The 18,847-nt window shown below is 49.3% G+C and overlaps 1 protein-coding gene across 3 annotated transcripts in view; it reads right to left on the bottom strand.

Annotated features, from left to right (window-relative positions):
* The window catches only part of IRAK2 (interleukin 1 receptor associated kinase 2), an 80,435-nt gene extending 63,698 nt beyond the window's left edge, over positions 1-16,737 (bottom strand). For 2 of the 3 annotated variants that reach the window (XM_003826290.6, XM_034955762.3), the window contains exons 1-2: positions 15,330-16,737; positions 2,302-2,484 (exon numbers count right to left, since the gene is read on the bottom strand). In XM_003826290.6, coding sequence (XP_003826338.2) covers positions 2,302-2,484; positions 15,330-15,423 — 277 coding nt within the window. In that variant the 5' untranslated portion in view covers positions 15,424-16,737. Of the gene's footprint in view, positions 1-2,301; positions 2,485-13,773; positions 13,940-15,329 lie in introns of those variants that run through there. The other variant, XM_034955761.3, reaches the window with a different exon arrangement.
* Positions 16,738-18,847: the final 2,110 nt, after the last annotated feature.

Below are 18,847 nucleotides of genomic sequence, written 5' to 3'. Positions count from 1 at the left end.
CCTATGCATTAACTGTCTCCTCACAAGACTGTGTCCTCATGAGGGCGGAGGACCTGTCACTTTGCCTGTGCTGTATTCCAGAACCAGGCAGGTGCTCAGTTAAGTACCTGCAGAAGACTGGCTCCCTGCCCTACACTGAGGGGGTCTCTTTGGGGATGTGAGGAGGGGTGGGGGTAACCAGACCCCCCATCCCCACTGCCTTCTGCTGAGCACCAGCTGAACATCAGGCACTTATTCTCTTCAACTTCACAGCCACCCTTCAGGGTAGGGAGGTATTACCAGCTAAATATGTCCCCACCACACATGATCCTATTTTCTCAGAGGAGGGTAATTTGTTAATACTAAATATCAATCAACACTTAAAATGAAAAAACATATACTATAATAGAAAGCCATCCCATGGCTACACTTACATGTGTGCAAAACACGCTCTATACATCTAAGTGTATCATGACACTACACAGAATAGAAAAATGGCTGGGCATGGTGGCTCACACCTGTAATCCCAGCACTTTGGGAGGCCAAGGTGGGCAGATCACCTGAGGTTGGAAGTTCGAGACCAGTCTGGTCAACATAGTGAAACCCTGTCTCTACTAAAAGTACAAAAAGTTGACTGGGCACGGTGGCTCACACCTATAATCCCAACACTTTGGAAGGCCAAGGCAGGTGGATCATTTGAGGTCAGGAGTTTGAGACCAGCTTGGCCAACACAGTGAAACCCCGTCTATACTAAAAATACAAAAATTAGCCGGGCATGGTGGTGGGTATCTGTGATCCCAGCTACTCAGGAAGCTGAGGCAGGAGAATCACTTGAACCTAGGAGGCAGAGGCTGCAATGAGCCGAGATCTCACCACTGCACTCCAGCCTGGGCAACAGAGACAGACTTCATATCAAAAAAAAAAAAAAATTAGCTGGATGTGGTAGCGGGCACCTGTAATCACAGCTACTTGGGAGGCTGAGGCAGGAGAATCTCTTGAACATGGGAGGTGGAGGTTGTGGTGAGCCAAGATCGTGCCACTGCTCTCCAGCCTGGGAGACAGAGTGAAACTTCATCTCAAAAAAAAAAAAAAAACTGAAAAATGCTAGAAGGAACATAAACACATCTCAATAGGGGCAAACAAATCATAGAGCATCTGTCAAAGGAATACAATGTAGCTATTAGAAAGAATGTGTCAATATGAAAAGTCCCCAAGGTCTTTGCTAGGTGAAAAAAAATTCACAATACATGATGTGCTACTAGCTGTATCAAAAGGGGGTTGCAGGCAGGGTGATGTGACTCATGCCTGCAATCCCAGCACTTTGGGAGGCCAAGGCAGGAGGATCACTTGAGACCAGGAGTTCAAGACCAGCCTGGATCTCTACAAAAAAATGAAAAATTAGTCAGGCATGGTGGCATGTGCCTATAGTCCCAATTACTCAGGAAGTTGAGGCAGGAGGACACTTGAGCCCAGGACATCAAGGCTGCAGTGAGCTTTGCTCTCCAGCCTGGGCAGCAGAGCAAGACCCTGTCTCAAAAAAAAAGTTTTTTAAAAAGGAATTGCAGATATATAATACCCTTGCCCAGGCAGAGAAAATTTCTAGTAAGACAAGCCAGAAATTTTTACCAATCATTACTTCTTGGGATGTAAAGTGGGGAAAAGAAGCAATATGAATCATTTTTGCTGCATGCTTTTTTGAATAGCTATAGCTATTGGGGTTTTTAAAATTAATTAATGTATTTATTTTTGGAACAGATAGCCCAAATTTAAAAGGTACGAAAGAATTTACAGTAAAGTCTCCCTCCAATACTGTGTTCTCTGGCAGCGCAGTTCCTCTCCCCATGGGTAACCACTGTTACCACTTTCTTTTTTTTTTTTCTTTTGGAGACAGAGTCTCACTGTCGCCCAGGCTGGAGTGCAGTGGTGCAATCCTGGCTCACTGCAACCTCCGCCTCCCAGGTTCAAGCGATTCTCCTGCCTCAGCCTCCTGAGTAGCTGGGATTACAGGCGCAGGCCACCAAGCCCAGCTAATTTTGTATTTTTAGTAGAGACGGGTTTTCACCATGTTAGCCAGGCCAGTCTCGAACTCCTGACTTCAGGTGATTCACCCACCTCGGCCTCCCGAAGTGCTGGGATTACAGGCGTGAGCCACCGCACCTGGCCTGTTACCAGTTTCTTATGTGCATGGTAAACTCACTCATTAAATTAGTTTTTTAATTAAAAGAGGAAAAAAGTATTAAGGCCAGAGAGTGCAACTCACACGGACAGAAACTGCTCAGGAGCGTGATGGGCCCCACCCAAGGAGGGCCCTGAGTTACTCACAGTTCAGGATGATCTGGGCAGCCCGGTAGAGCTCCAGGCGGCACAGGAGGTCCACAAGTTGCTGGACGGTGGCCTGCCGCATGCCCCACCACCACAGCAGCTCCCGCGTGATGCTCACACCCTGCACCCGCTCCATGGACTTGATCTTCCGCAGCTGGGTCAGGTCTGTGATCACGTAGGAGGCTGGAAGGGAGGGAGAGAACTCTGCTTAGAGTCAGAGAGGCAGTCCCTCTAGGACAGGTCCCCACCCTAGCCCCTAGCTGGGCTTTTCCAGGACATCCTCCCCAACCACCCCCTCCACACTGGAAACACGACCATTAGCTGAGGTCCACAGGTGGCCCAAGTTACAACGCTGACTCTGCTGGACACCCATGGGGTCCAGTACATATGACTTAGGAGAAAGACCACGGGACAGGAGGGTCAGAGCCTTGAGCATTGGCTGCTGCTATGCCTGGGGCAGTCACTGCGCCCGTGGGAGCCTCGGTGGGTACTAGCTCTGCCTGCCTCCCCTTCTATAATGGAAGGTCCGTGTAGGCAGGGAGCTCCACCTGTTTGGTTCACTGTTACTTCCCCAGAATTGAGAATAGTGCCTGGTTCAGAGTGGAGGTGGGGCCAGGATGAGGGTGAGTCAGGTGAGGCACCTCGGGAAGGAAAATGCAGGAGGCGCTCATCTTCAGGTGGCACTGCAGGACCCTGAGCATCAGCGCCTCCTTACATTTTGCCCTGGGCATCTCATTCCTCTCAGCTAAGTCCCAGTCCTGGTCAGGGGAACTCAACAAGTGTATGAGGCCAGGTGCAGCGGCTCACACCTATAATTCCAATACTTTAGGAGACCAAGGAGGGATTGCTGGAGCTCAGGGGTTCAAGACCAGCCTGGGCAACATAGTGAGACCCTGTCTCTACAAAAAATAAACAAAGTAAGCCAGGCGTGGTGGCTCACGCCTGTAATCCCAGCACTTTGGGAGGCCGAGGCAGGTGGACCACAAGGTCAGGAGATCAAGACCATCCTGGCTAACACGGTGAAACCCTGTCTCTACTAAAAATAGAAAAATTAGCCGGGCGTGGTGGTGGGCACCTGTAGTCCCAGCTACTCGGGAGGCTGAGGCAAGAGAATGGCGTGAACCCGGGAGGCGGAGCTTGCAGTGAGCCAAGATCACGCCATTGCACTCCAGCCTGGGTGACAGAGCGAGACTCCATCTCAAAACAAAAAAAAGACCCTGTCTCTACAAAAAATAAGCAAAGTAGGCCAGGCGCAGTGGCTTACACCTGTAATCCCAGCACTTTGGAAGGCTAAGGCGGGCAGATCACAAGGTCAGGAGATTGAGACCATCCTGGCTAACATGGTGAAACCTCGTCTCTACTAAAAATACAAAAAATTAGCCGGGCGTGGTGGCGTGCACCTGTAGTCCCAGCTACTCGGGAGGCTGAGGCAGGAGAATGTCATGAACCCAAGAGGTGGAGCTTGCAATGAGCCAAGATCGCGCCACTGCACTCCAGCCTGGGAGACAGAGCGAGACTCTGTCTCAAAATAAATAAATAAATAAATAAACAAACAAAGTAGCCAGGCATGGTAGCATGCATCTGTAGTCCTAGCTACTCAGGAGGCTGAGATGGGAGGATCACTTGAGCCCAGGAGTTGGAGGCTGCAGCAAGCCATGATGATGTCACTGCACTCCAGCCTGGGCAACACAGCAAGACCTTGTCTCCAAAAACAACAACAAAAAAGATATGCTAAATGAATAATTGAATGAAAACACACACACATACCACACTGTCTTCGGAGAACTGTTATAAGGATCAGAGAGCCATGGATACAAAAATACTTTGCCAATTCTGAAGTATGGGACAAAACTTGCAGGGAGCTACCACTAGTAACAATAAAAATAATGCACTCTTTCTTTTGGTGTTTTACCATAAAACTGATGGTTGTTCACCAAAAAAAAAAAACCATGGACAATACAGGGGGAAAAGTTACACAGCATCTCACCACCCTCCTAAGGCCATTAGGGTACTTCCCCTTTCCAAAAATCACCCCCTCTACATAGATGTGTCTTTGGATGTAGTTGTTGCCACACTGCAGGTAAGATTTTGTATCTTTTCTTTCTTTTTTTTTTTTTTTTTTTTTTTTTGAGACGGAGTCTTGCTCTGTCACCCAGGCTGGGGTGCAGTGGTGCGATCTCAGCTCACTGCAAGCTCCGCCTCCCGGGTTCAGGCCATTCTCCGGCCTCAGCCTCCCGAGTAGCTGGGACTACAGGCGCCCACCACCATGCCTGGCTAATTTTTTTGTATTTTTAGTAGAGACGAGGTTTCACCACATTAGCCAGGATGGTCTCGATCTCCTGACCTTGTGATCTGCCCGCCTCGGCCTCCCAAAGTACTGGGATTACAGGCGTGAGCCACCGTGCCCAGCCGATTTTGTATCTTTTCTTAAGAGATGCCCAGGCTGCTCTCGCACTCCTCGCCTCAAGCAATCTTCCCACCTCAACCTCTTAAAGTGCTGGGATTGCAGATGTGAGCCACATGCCTCACCTGAGATTCTGCATCCTGGTCTTATTTATTAACATTATACCACAGGGACTGGGCACAGTGGCTCATGCCTATAATCCTAGCACTTTGGGAGGCTGAGGCAGGTGGATCACCTGAGGTCAGGAGTTCGACACTAGCCTGGCCAACATGGTGAAACCCCGTCTCTACTAAAAATACAAAAATTAGCCAGGTGTGGTAACACACGCCTGTAATCTCCCAGCTACTCGGGAGGCTGAGGTAGGAGAAATCACTTGAACCTAGGAGGTGGAGGTTGCAGTGAGCTGAGATCGTGCCACTGCACTCCAGCCTGAGCGACAGAGACTGAGTCTCAAAAATATAAAAATTAAAAATAAATAAAAATTTAAAAATCTTTTTTTTTTGAGACAGGGTGTCACTCTGTTGCCCAGGTGGCATGAGTACAGTGGTGCAAACATGGATCAGCACAGCCTTGGCCACCCAGGCTCAAGCAATCCTCCCACCTCAGCCTCCCCAGCAGCTGGGATGACAGACACACCACCATTCCTGGCTAATTTTTTTTTGGTACAGGCATGAACCACTGTGCCTGGCCCATAAATGGATTTTTATGACCAGTATTCCACTGGTTTACTGAAGTGAGAAAGGCATTTTTATTAAAACTAGGAGTAATCAGCCGGGTGCAGTGGTTCATGCCTGTAATCCCAGCACTTTGGGAGGCTGAGGTGGGCGGATCACCTAAGTTCAGGAGTTCGAGACCAGCCTGGCCAACATGGTGAACTCCCATCTCCACTAAAAATACAAAAATTAGCCAAGCGTGGTGGTGCCCACTTGTAGTCCCAGCTACGTGGAAGGCTGAGGCAGGAGAATCACTTGAACCCGGGAGGCAGAGGTTGCAGTGAGCCGAGATCGCGCCACTGCACTCCAGCTTGGGCAACAGAGTGAGACTCCATCTCAAAAAAATAAAACAAAACAAAAAAAAAGAAAATATAAACATAGGTGGGCCGAGTAGAAGAAGGAAAGGCAAGAGATGAAGCCCAGGACCACATAACAAAGACCCTCAAGTGAATGCCCAGCTTTGGAGTTTGGACTTGATCCTAAGAGTTACAAGGGACCACAGAAAATTTCAGAGCCAGTGAGTGCTGTGACCGGATTGCACAATCCCCTACCCTTTGGACAAAACGGGCTGGTGACAGTCTCCTGCACACAGAAAGCCTCCAGGAGAAGTGCCCCATTAAGATGGAAAGTTCCTAAATTGCTATGTTAGTCACTGGAAACCCCAGGCCAGATTGCTGGTCAGTGGGAAGTGATGTCAGCTGGGTCAGGGGCCGCTTCTAGCAATACAGAGAAGAGAACGGATGGAAAAGGAAGGACCATCTCCCCCCACGAAGCATTGGTCATGCACACACACTCCCATCTTGGGAGGCAGCATGACGTAATGGGAAAACAGAAGCCCAGGGCCACCCCTCGTGGCTGGTGGCAGCAGGAACTCAGCCACAGCCTGACTCTCTGTGGGCTGAACTTTCCTTACTCGTGATGGTAATACAAGAGAAACAGGAATTAAACTCTAAGGTGCCTTCCAGCTTAGACATTTTTGTTCCATGACGGTGCCATATCTTAAGGTGTTGACCAATCAGCATTTAACCAGACCCTTTATTTATTTTATTTAGTTTTTTTCAGACGGAGTCTTGCTCTGCTGCCCAGGCTGGAGTGCAGTGGCGTGATCTCAGTTCACTGCAGCCTATGCCTCCCAGGTTCAAGCAATTCTCCTGCCTCAGCCTCCCAAGTAGCTGGGGCTACAGGGCATGTGCCACCACTCTCGGCTAATTTTTTGGTATTTTTAGTAGAGATGGAGTTTCACTCTCTTGGCCAGGCTGGTATCAAACTCCTGAGCTCAAGTGATCCGCCCTCCTTGGCCTCCCAAAGAGCTGGGATCACAGGCATCAGCCACCGTACCCAGTCTCAACCAGACCCTTTAGAGTCGGGACATGATAGAGATCTTGAGGGGATGAGTCACTACCAAGGCCTTCTGCTAAGCTGCAGCTTTTTTCTCAGCATGGACAGGTAATATCTGGTCATCGTAGAATATTTGGGAAACAAGAAAATGAAAGTCCCCATGATTATCCCACTTGGAGGACTCCAAGGACACCACCAGTTACATTTTGGTGTCTAATCTTCCAGACTTTTTCTACAGATATGAAAACATGTGCGAAAGTCAGCAGGACAGTAGTGGTGGTTCAGAGGCCAGATATTGGGATTCGGGGCCTGGGTTCAAATCCTGTCTCTGCTGCTTACTTGCTGTGTTTTTGGGGAAGGTGTTCATCTCCCCCTGAGCCTCAGTTTCCTCATCTGTCAAACAAGGATAACAGCAGCACCTGCCTCAGAGATTGTTGCAAGGATTACATGAGTTATATGTACAGAAGCACTCAGAACAGTGCTTAACACACAATAAACATGATATAAGTATTAGCTGTAAGTGTTAAACTATCTACATTCTATGAAAACCTGTTTTTCATAGAGTTTGGCCAGGTGCGGTGGCTCACGCCTGTAATCCCAGCACTTTGGGAGGCCAAGGCAAGCGGATCACGAGGTCAGGAGTTTGAGACCAGCCTGGCCGACATGACGAAACCCCGTCTCTACTTTTTTTTTTTTTTTTTTTTTGAGACAGAGTCTCGCTCTGTTGCCCAGGCTGGAGTGCAGTGGCGCGATCTTGGCTCACCACAACCTCCACCTCCTGGGTTCATGCGATTCTCCTACCTCAGCCTCCCGAGTAGCTGGGACTACAGGCATGTGCCACCATGCCCGGCTAATTTTTGTATTTTTGGTAGAGACGGGGTTTCACTATGTTGGCCAGGCTGGTCTCAAACTCCTGACCTCGTGATCCACCCACCTCGGCCTCCCAAAGTGCTGGGATTACCGGCATGAGCCACCCTGCCCGGCCTTTTTTTTTTTTTTTTTTGAGACGGAGTTTTACTCTTGTTGCCCAGGCTGGAGTGCAATGGCACATCTCAGCTCACTGCAACCTCCACCTCCCAGGTTCAAGCAATTCTCCTGCCTCAGCCTCCCAAATAGCTGGGATTACAGGTGAGCGCCATCACACCTGGCTAATTTTTTGTTTGTTTGTTTGAGACGGAGTCTCACTCTGTCACCCAGGCTGGAGTGCAGTGGCGCGATCTCTGCTCACTGCAAGCTCCACCTCCCAGGTTCACACCATTCTCCTGCCTCAGCCTCCTGAGTAGCTAGGACTACAGGCGCCCGCCACCATGCCCAGCTAATTTTTTTTTTTTTAGTAGAAACGGGGTTTCACTGTGTTAGCCAGGATGGTCTCAATCTCCTGACCTCATGATCCACCCACCTCAGCCTCCCAAAGAGCTAGGATTACAGGCATGAGCCACTGCACCTGGCCAATTTTCATATTTTTAGTAGGGACAGAGTTTCTCCATGTTGGCCAGGCTGGTTTCGAACTCCTGACCTCGTGGTCCTCCCACCTTGGCCTCCCAAAGTGCTGAGATTACAGCCGTGAGCCACTGCGCCCAGCCCATCTCTACTAAAAATGCAAAAACTAGCAGAGTGTGGTGGCGGGTGCCTGTAGTCCCAGCTACTCTGGAGGCTGAGGCAGGAGAATCACTTGAACCCAGGAGGCCGAGGTTGCAGTGAGCTGAGATTGCATCACTGGACTCCAGCCTGGGCAACAGAGTGAGACTCCGTCTCAAAAAAGAAAAAAAAGGCTGGGTGCAGTGGCTCACACCTGTAATCCAAACACTTTGGGAGGCTGAGGCGGGCGGATCACGAGGCTGGTCTCAAACTCTTGGCTTCAAGAAATTTTCCCACCTAGGCCTCCCAAAGTGTTGAAATTAGAGGCGTGAGCCACTGCACCTGGCCTGAAAATGTTTTTATCCCTGATGATTAACAGTACAGGGACTATCACTCTTGAGTTCCTGAATCCTGCAGTTCACCCGAGGCAGTAGAAAACCTTGCCTATCTTCAAAGTCCTCCACAGCAGGGATGGCACAGCCTCCTGAAATGACCCATCTTAGAATCAAATGCCCACACCCCTCCCTGGGTGGGGGATGAGGAAAGCCCTAACTTGACCCTTTACAATAAGCTGAGTCTCCTAAGCCTCTCAGCAACACTGTGAGGGTGCTTCATGGATGAGGAAACTAAAGGCTCAGAGAGAGATAGTCACCTGCCTGATGTCACACAGCTGGGCAGGGGCAAAGCAGGGCTGTGCACAAAGGCTGGCACACGCATGAGTGAACGAGACGGGGAACGGTCACACACAGAAGAGCCCCTGCGCCGAGCCCCTCTGCACACACCTGGGGCTGAAGCTGTAGGAAACCCTTTTTATACAGGCTCAGGCAAAGCCCAACAGAGGCAGCTGCCATCACAGAGACAAGAACTAGGCGTGGCCGGATTATCTGCCAACAAGTGTCGGGTCTGAAAGAGCGTGGCTGTCTGTGGCTGTGGAATCTTCTGAATCACTTTAGCGTTCTCACTACACTCTCCCAGTATCACCATCAGCTCTGGGTACTGTCTTCTTTCTAAAATGACCCGCAGGAAGCCAAGAATTTTTAGGACTGAAGGGTCAATCACAGTCACTCGTTCATTCAGCTGAAGAGGGAACTGGAGCACTGGGACTGGGCGAGGAGCAGTGGGCTGGAGGCACCACTGGCTCTGATCCAATGTAGGAAGTGGGCTGACCAAAGGCTCCAGGCCAGCTCCAATGGGTAAGAGTGGGCAGCCCGCATCCTCACCACACCAAGGCCTGGCAGCTCATCATTCACTCTGGCACCTGCCCTCTAGCCAGGCACTGTCCCAGGCTCTGGGAATACAGCAGTGAAAAACTAGACAGGTAAGGCCCCTGCCCACACGGGGCTTACATTCCATAGGGAGAGACAGGTGGAAAAAATTCAGGAACGAGGGGACATCAAAGGCTGTGAAGCGGAATGAGGGAAATGAAACACGGTGATGGGCTAGAGAGGAACAGGGGCAGGAAAGTCCTCTTGATTTCAAAGAGGTGCCACAGGAGCTTACCTGAAGGACTGTGACAGACAGAATAATACCCTTGGAAAACATTCACATCCTAAGCCCCGAGACCTGTGAATATGGTACCTTACATAGCAAAAGGGACTTTGCAGGTTAGATTAAATTAAGGATTCTGAGATGAGATTATCCTGGATTCTCTGGGTCTGGCCAAGGTAATTACCAGGGTCCCTGTAAGGGGGAGGCCAGAACATCAGATTCAGAGACGAGGTGATGGTAGAAGCAGAAGTCACAGAGACAGATGTGATGATATACACCCATGGCCTTGATGATGGAGGAAGGGGCCATAAGCCACAGGATGCTGCAGGCCTCAGGAAGCCAGTCAAGGCCAGGAGACCGACTCCTCCCTAGAGCCACCCTGAGTTAGGACTTCTGACCTCCAGAATGCTGAGATAATAAACTTGAGGTGTTACAGGCCACCAACTTTGTAGTGTTGTGGGAAGTCAGGGGCCCCAAACAGGACCGGCTGAAGCCACGGCAGAAGAATACAACTTGTGAAGATTTCATGGACATTTATCCATTCCCAAAATTAATACTTTTATAATTTCTTACGTCTGTCTTTACTGCAATCTCTGAACATAAATTGTGAAGATTTTATGGACATTTATACTCTTATAATTTCCTATGCCTGTCTTTAATTTCTTAATCCCATCATTTTCATAAGCTGAGGATGTATGTCACCTCAGGACCCTGTGATGATTGCATTAACTGTATAAATTGTTTGTAAAAGGTGTGTTTGAAAAATATGAAATCTGATTGTAAAACGTGGGTGTTTAAACAATATGAAATCAGGGCACCCTGAAAAAGAACAGAATAACAGTGATGTTCAGGGAACAAGGGAAGATAACCATAAGGTCTGACTGCCTGTGGGGTCGGGCAGAATAGAGCCATATTTTTCTTCTCACAGAGAGCCTATAGATGGACGTGTGAGTAGGAGAAATATCGCTGAATTCTTTTCCCAGCAAGGAATATTAATAATTGATAACCCTGGGGAAGGAACGCATTCCCGGGGTAGGTCTATAAATGGCCACTCTGGGGGGTGTCTGTCTTATGCAGTTGAGATAAGGGATGAAATATGCCCTGGTCTCCTGCAGTGCCCTCAGGCTTACTAGGATCGGGAAATTCCAGCCTGGTGAATTCTAGTCAGACGGGTTGTCTGCTCTCCAACCCTGTTTCCTGTTAAGATGTTTATCAAGACAATGCGTGCCCAGTGGGACATGGACCTTCATCAGTAATTCTAATTTCACCTTTGCCTTGTGATCTTTTATTGCCCTTTGAAGAATGTGATCTCTGGGACCTACTCCCTATTCGTACACCCCTCCCCTTTTGAAATCCCTAATAAAAACTCGCTGGTTTTGTGGCTCGGGGTCGCCATCACGGTCCTACCAATGTGTAACAGCACCCCCAGAGGCCTAGATGTAAAATTTCTCTCTTTGTACTCTTTCTCTTTATTTCTCAGACCGGCCGACACTTAAGGAAAATAGAAAAGAACCTACATTGAAATACTGGGGGCTGGTTCCCCGGATATTGTAGTAATCTATAACTGCAACAGGAGGAAACTAATAGACTAGAAAGCTAGCCCCGGGTAACACAGGGGGAAGAACGTCCCAGGCAGAGGGAAGAGCACCTGCAAAGACCCTGTGTCTGGCCCAGGGAGGTCAGTGTGGCTGGAGCAGGGGAGTGACAGTGGGTGTGGAAGAAGAGGTCAGAGAGGCCAGCACTGGGCAGATGTGTCAGAGTCAACATGCCTGGCAAGGTGTTCAGATCATATCCATCCCAGTGGGAAGCCTCGCAGAGGTATTCTCCAAAGAAGATGCGCAAATGGCCAATAAGCACAGGAAAAGATGCTCCACAGCATCAGTCATTAGGGAAATGCAAATCAAACCACAGTAAGATGCCACTTCACACTGGCTCAGGTGGCTACCATCAAAAAGGCAACAATAAGGCCGGACATGGTGCTCACACCTGTAATCCCAGCACTTTGGGAGGCCGAGGCGGGCAGATCACCTGAGGTTAGGAGTTTGAGACCAGCCTGGCCAACACGGTGAAACCCTGTCTCTACTGAAGATACAAAAATTAGTCAGGCACGGTGGTGCACGCCTGTAATCCCAGCTACTTGGGAGGCTGAGGCACAAGAATCGCTTGAACCCAGGAGGCTAAGGTTGCAGCAAGCCGAGATCATGCCACTGCACTCCAGCCTCAGCGACAGAGCGAGACTCTGTCTCAAAAAAAAAAAAAATTAAAAAAAGAAAAAAATAACACATGTTGACAAGGATGTGGAGAAATGGTCATCCTCATACACTGGTGGTTCAGCCACTTTAGAAAACATCTGGTAGCTCCTCAAATAGTTAAACATAAAGCCAGATGCAGTGGCTCACACCTGTAATCCCAGCAATTTGGGAAGGTGAGATGGGCAGATCGCTTGAGCTCCAGAGTTCAAGATCAGCCTGAGTAACATGGTGAAACCTGTCTCTACAAAAAATACAAAAGTTAGCTGGGCGCGGCAGTGCACACCTGTAGTCCAGCTACTCAGGAGACAGGAAGATCGCTTGAGCCCAGGAAGTTGGGGCTGCGGTGAGCTACATTTGCACCACTGCACAAAATCTTGTATGTGAGTGTTCACAGCAGCACTATTCACAATGGCCCAAAAGTGAAAGGAACCCAATGCCCAACAACTGATAAATGAATAAAATAGTATATCCATACCATGGAACATTATCCTACAATAAAAAGAAACTGGCTGGGCGCGGTGGCTCACGCCTGTAATCCCAGCACTTTGGGAAGCCGAGGTAGGTGGATTACACGGTCAGGAGATCGAGACCATCCTGGCTAACACAGTGAAACCCCATCTCTACTAAAAATACAAAAAAATTAGCCGGGCATGGTGGCAGGCGCCTGTAGTCCAAGCTGCTAGGGAGGCTGAGGCAGGAGAATGGCATGAACCCGGGAGGTGGAGCTTGCAGTGAGCCGAGATTGCGCCACTGCACTCCAGCCTGGGTGACAAAGCGAGACTCCATCTCAAAAAAAAAAAAAAAAGAAACTAAGTATTGACGCATGCTACAACATGGATGAACCTCATGCTAGCTGAAACAAGTCAGTCACAGAGCACTATATATTATATGATTCCATTTATATGAAATGTCCAGAATAGGCAATGTCTAAAACTCAGGAAAATGGAAGGAGGGGATTGGAGGTTAACGGGTACAGAGTTTCTTCTTCGGGTGATTAAAATGTTCTAAGATTGATTGTGAAGATGGACACACAGCCCTGTGAATATACTAAATACCACTAAATTGTACTCCTGAAACAGGTGGATTGTATGGTATGTGAATATCTCAGTAAAGCTTTTTTTTTTTTAAGTCATAGGTATGCCTTCTAATTGAATTTCCTAGAAACAGAAGTTGTTCTGGCATTTGTAACGGAGGGCTGGGCCAATGTGGAAAAAATGAGAGGGAGTCTCACACAAAGTTTGTTCACTGCCCAGGAAACATTCAAAGTAGTGAAGCCAGGTCCAGGAGCAGTGGCTCACGCCTGTAATCCCAGCACTTTGGGAGGCCAAAGCGGCCAAATCACATGAGGTCAGGAGTTCGAGACCAGCCTGGCCAACATGGCGAAACCCCATCTCTACTAAAAACATAAAAATTAGTGGGCGTGGTGGCACATGCCTGTAATCCCAGCTACTCGGGAGGCTGAGGCAAGAGAATCACTTGAATCCAAGAGGCGGAAGCTGCAGTGAGCCGAGATCGCGCCACTGTATTCCAGCCTGGGCCACAGAATGAGACTGTCTCAAAAAAATAAAAATGAAAAGAGAATATTACAACTTATGACTTATAAGAATATTTAACACTTAGGTGTCAGTGCTTTTATACAGTATTTTCATTCCTCACAACTTTATGAAGAAGCTATAATTATCATCTCCAGTTTACATACAGATTCAGAAGCTGAGGCTCAGAGAGGTTAACAAACTGGCCCAAAGTCATACAGCAAGAGCCTGGAATGCAGATCTCCACCTGGAAAGCAGAGGTTAACAAACTGGCCCAAAGTCATACAGCAAGAGCCTGGAATGCAGATCTCCACCTGGAAAGCAGAGACAACAGGCAAGCGGCCTCCCCGCAGAGTCCATGGCCCTCTCCGCCAGTCATCCATCAGGCACCAACAAACAAAACATATGGAGGCTGTCTGAGTGCCTTCCCACGGAATTATCTAGAACTGTGCACCTTGCAATAGAGTGAAAGTAAGTGCTTGTGCTTAGGCCCCATTATACACACTGAATCTATTAGGACACGTCTGATCTCAAAACAGGTTGATAGTCATAAATACTGTGATCAAAAAAATGTATACTAAAAGTAAATATCTGATTTAAAAACTATAATGGTAAAGTACATTGAATCACAAATATGATAAATAGGCTGGGTGCAGTGGCTCACGCCTGTAATCCCAGCACTTTGGGAGGTCGAAGCAGGTGGATCGCCTGAGATCAAGAGTTCCAGAGGCCGGGCGCGGTGGCTCATGCCTGTAATCCCAGCACTTTGGGAGGCCCAGGGCGGGCGGATCACAAGGTCAGGAGATCCAGACCATCCTGGCTAACACGGTGAAACCCCGCCTCTACTAAGAATACAAAGTTAGCCGGGTGTGGTGGCGGGCGCCTGTAGTCCCAGCTACTCAGAAGACTGAGGCAGGAGAATGGCGTGAACCCGGGAGGCGGAGGTTGCAACGAGCCTAGATCGCGCCACTGCACTCCAGCCTGGGCGACAGAGTGAGACTCCGTCTTAAAAAAAAAAAAAAAAAAAAAAAAAAAATAGTTCAAGACCAGTCTGGCCAACATGGTGAAACCCGGTCTCTACTGAAAATACAAAAAATTAGCCAGGGTGGTAGCGGGCGCCTGTAATCCCAGCTACTCGGGAGGCTGAGGCAGGAGAATCGCTTGAATCCCAGAGGTGGAGGTTGCAGTGAGCCGAGACCGTGCCATTGCCCTCCAGCCTGGGCAACAACAGCGAAACTCCGTTTCAACATATATGTTAAATAATAGATCCTTCTAATATACACTAAAACTAAACACACGCACACACGCGCGCGCGCGCGCGCACACACACACACCCCCCCCCCCCAAGAAGTGACAGCACCGTGGGTCCCTACAGGGTCGAGGCTCGCACTTCGCAGGCTGTTGTGGGCTGGATGAGAGGCCACCCGGGGCCGTCACCGAGCCAGCAGCGCTGACAGGAGGGCCCCCGCACCCACCGTTCTCTGGACTCAGAGCGCAGTGGCGGCGGCCCCTGCTCGTCGACAGACGTCCTCAGAGACCACGCGGCACCTTCAGGTGACGGGCCGAGGTCCGCGGCGGACCCGGTCCAGGAGGCTCAGCTCGCACGCCCTAGGATCGGGACCCGCGGAACCCGGGTGCCCGAGGGAGCTTGGCGGCCGCTCCAGTCGGGATCGCTGGGGGCTCCGGTCGCCCTGGTCCCCTCCCCTCCCCGGGCCGCACTCACCGAACTCCATCCAGTCCCACTCGCTGAGCGCGTCCATGTTGCGGCACAGGTCGTCCAGCACCCAGGAGGGCAGCTGGTAGATGTAGCAGGCCATGGCACGCTACGGGGCCGGCTACGGCGCGGGACGACTGGGTCGGACACTGCGGGCTGCGGCTTCTCTAGCCAGGGGCGGACCGGCGGGGAAGTGGGCGGGGCGGGAGGGCACCAGCGTCCCCAGCGGCCACCGGCGGCACGACGGCCCCGCCGGCTCCACCCCAGCGCCGGCCAGAGAATCGGAACTGCGAGGGGAAACTGAGGCCCTGGTGGGAGAAGGCCACACGGGAATTCTGCCGCAGCGGCAGGAGGCCTTCTGACCCCACTTCCATCGGCACTACACCATGTATCATGCGCTCATCAAATACTCCATTAATTACCTACTGTATGCCAGGCAATTCCCTAGGTGTTGGTAATACCTGAATAAGAAACCCTACAGCCGGGCGCGGTGGATCACGCCTGTAATCCCAGTACTTTGGGAGGCCGAGGCGGACGGATCACGAGGTCAGGAGTTCGAGACTAGCCTGGCCAGTATGGTGAAGCCCCGTCATTACTAAAAATACAAAAATTAGCCGGGCACAGTGGCGCACGCCTGTAGTCCCAGCTACCTGGGAGGCTGAGGCAGAAGAATCGCTTGAACCCTGGGGGCGGAGGTTGCAGTAAGCCCAGATTGTGCCCTTGTACTCCAGCCTGGGTGACAGAGTGAGACTCTGTCTGAAAAAAAAAAAAAAAAAAAAAGCCTACAAAAGCCCTTGCTTTCATAAGACTTACAATCTAGGTGTGGAGAGAAAGACTAACAATAAATAATAAATATAGTATGTTACAGAGTGTCTTAAAGGTAATAAGTACTATTGCAAAAAAAAAAAGGAAAAAAAGTTGGTTAAAGGGAATCAGGAATTCAGATTGAGCATGGGGAATATTCTATTAAATAGGGTAGTCAGGTAGACTTTACTATAGTAGCTAATATGTATCGTGCAGCTACTATGTGCCAGGCACTGTTGTAGGTGCTGGGAATACCTCTGAAGAGAAGGACAAAATCCTTGTCCTGGAGGGAGACAGACAACAAGCAATAAAAATAGGCAGATAAGCTATGTTGGAGAATGAAAGTAGAAGCCTGGGCAACATAGGAAGATCTTATCTCTACAAAAAACTTTTTTTTTTTTGAGACAGAGTCTTGCTCTGTATCCCAGGCTGGAGTGCAGTGGCGCAATCTTGGTTCACTGCAACCTCTGCCTCCCGGGTCCCGGTTCAAGCAATTCTCCTGCCTCAGTCTCCCGAGTAGCTGGGATTACAGGCACGTGCCACCACGCCCAGCTAATTTTTGTACTTTTAGTAGAGACAGGGTTTCACTGTGTTGGCCAGGATGGTCTTGAACTCCTGACCTCATGATCCGCCTGCCTCGGCCTCCCAAAGTGCTAGGATTACAGGCGTGAGCCACCGCGCCTGGCCTCTACAAAAAATTTTAAAATGAGCCAAGCATGGTAGTGTATACCTATAGTCCCAGCTACTCAGGAGGCTAAGGAGGTAGGATCTCTTGAACCCAGGAGTTTGAGGCTGCAGTGAGCTATGACTGCACTGCAGCCTGAGTGACAGAATGAGACCCTGTCTCTGGAAAAAAAGAAAAGAAAAGAAAGAATAAAAGTAGAGGGTGGTAAAAGGGAGTGCAAGTGGCTAATTGCATTATCTTAGATGATAACTATTACTGGGAAAAAAGCAGAGTATGGTACAGGGGACTGCAGGACAAACTGGATTATTAAATAGGGTATAAGGGGCTGGGTGTGGCGGCTCCCGCCTATAACCCCAGCACTTTGGGAGGCAGAGGCAGGCAGATCGCTTGAGCCCAGGAATTCGAGACCAGCCTGGGAAACAGAGCAAGACCCTGTCTCTACAAAAATTAGCCAGGCATGGTGGCATGTGCCTGTAGTCCCAGGTACTTGGGAGGCTAAGTTAGGGGGATCACTTGAGCCCAGGAGGTGGAGATTGCAGTGAGCCAAGATTGCACCACTGCACTCCAGCCTGGGTGAGAGTGAGACCCTGTCTCTAAATAAACAAAGAGGGTACAAGGAACAGAATTTATAGTGTGTGTATACATATATATATATAAATATAAATACACGCACACATATATAAAATAGCTAGTATTTATTGAGCACTTACTATGTGTAGCCTTCACCTCGGTTACTTTACTTACTCCTTACAATGACCCTCTGAGGTAGGTATGGTTATAGCCCCATTCTACAAATAAGGAAACTAAGGCACAGAGAGGTTAAATAATATGGCTAAAATCATTTGAATCTAAGCATTCTGACCCCAGGCTCTCCATCACCACTGGCTAAAGTATATTGTAGATACAGATACATTTATCTGTATCTACAATGTACTTTGCAAAAATGATCTTATGTCATTCTTACAAGCCTATACTATAGATATTATTATCCCCATTTTACACAGAAGTAAATAGATTCCAAGAGGTTAGGCGAGGTCACGAAGGGCAGATAAGTAACTAGAGTAGGTACCACTGTATAGCTGTGGCCGTCAGCTATGGAGTAGCGCTGCAAAAGGAGGAAGCTGAAATCAAAGTGAGAAGTCCTAGGGCCAAGTTGCAGTTCTGCCACCAACAGGCTTTGTGACTCTGGACAACTCATTTCATTCGTCAAGCCTTGTTTCCAGCATCTGTAAAGTGGGCCTGCTCATTCCTACGCTTAGAGTTGTGAGGGGAGTGGAATAAATCAAATTATGTAGCCTATATAGAACACCTACTACAGGGCTTTCCTCGCACAGAGAACGTGCCCAAAAAATGGTAGCTGTCATTAGTGGTCTTGAAAAGGCACCCACTGGCCTTGGAGTCCTATCAAGTTTGGAGCCCTGGTTCAGCCACTCTCCGGCTCTTAGTCCTTTGAGCCAGTTCTGTTTTCCCTTTTGGAAACTGGATCTCCTGCTGCAGCCACTTGGAAGGATTGTTATGAAGCCTAAATGGACTCCAAAACGCTCAAGATCAACTGTGAAGTGCTGAGCCCAGTAAAGGATTACTATTATGTCCTCCTTGATGTTGAAAGTGGGACATATTTCAGTGTTCTGAGACTACTTTTCAAGTGAAGTCCTGTGTTTTCAGCAGTGGCTGAAGGTGGACTTGGGAACTGTAATGATGGTTTGCCATAGGCTGGGTGGAGAAGCATCTCCATCCCAGGCACACGGGGGTAAAAGAGAAGATCCTCTTCTTTTTCTCCTTTTCTCTTTTTGCAGAGTCCCCTACCTGCTTCTCCTCTTCTGCAAGCAGCGTGTGTGTAGAGCTCCTCCCTCAGTGCCACAGGGCCTCTTCCCTGGGGTGAGGCTTTAAGACCACGGAAGTTTCACATTCAGCCTTGGTCAATCCTGGAAGGCAGAGGAGCCCCCACTGCTCTCTCTGCTGCATCCTCAGGCCCTTCCCGCAATTCCTTCTCACCCCAGCCTCAGGGCTTGGGATCTGAGTCCTAGGATTCTGTCTT

Source organism: Pan paniscus, chromosome 2 (genome assembly GCF_029289425.2).
Source record: "Pan paniscus chromosome 2, NHGRI_mPanPan1-v2.0_pri, whole genome shotgun sequence".
Lineage (NCBI taxonomy): Eukaryota > Metazoa > Chordata > Mammalia > Primates > Hominidae > Pan > Pan paniscus.
Note: the sequence above shows the minus strand (reverse complement) of the source record. Positions and strands in the feature narration are given on the sequence as shown.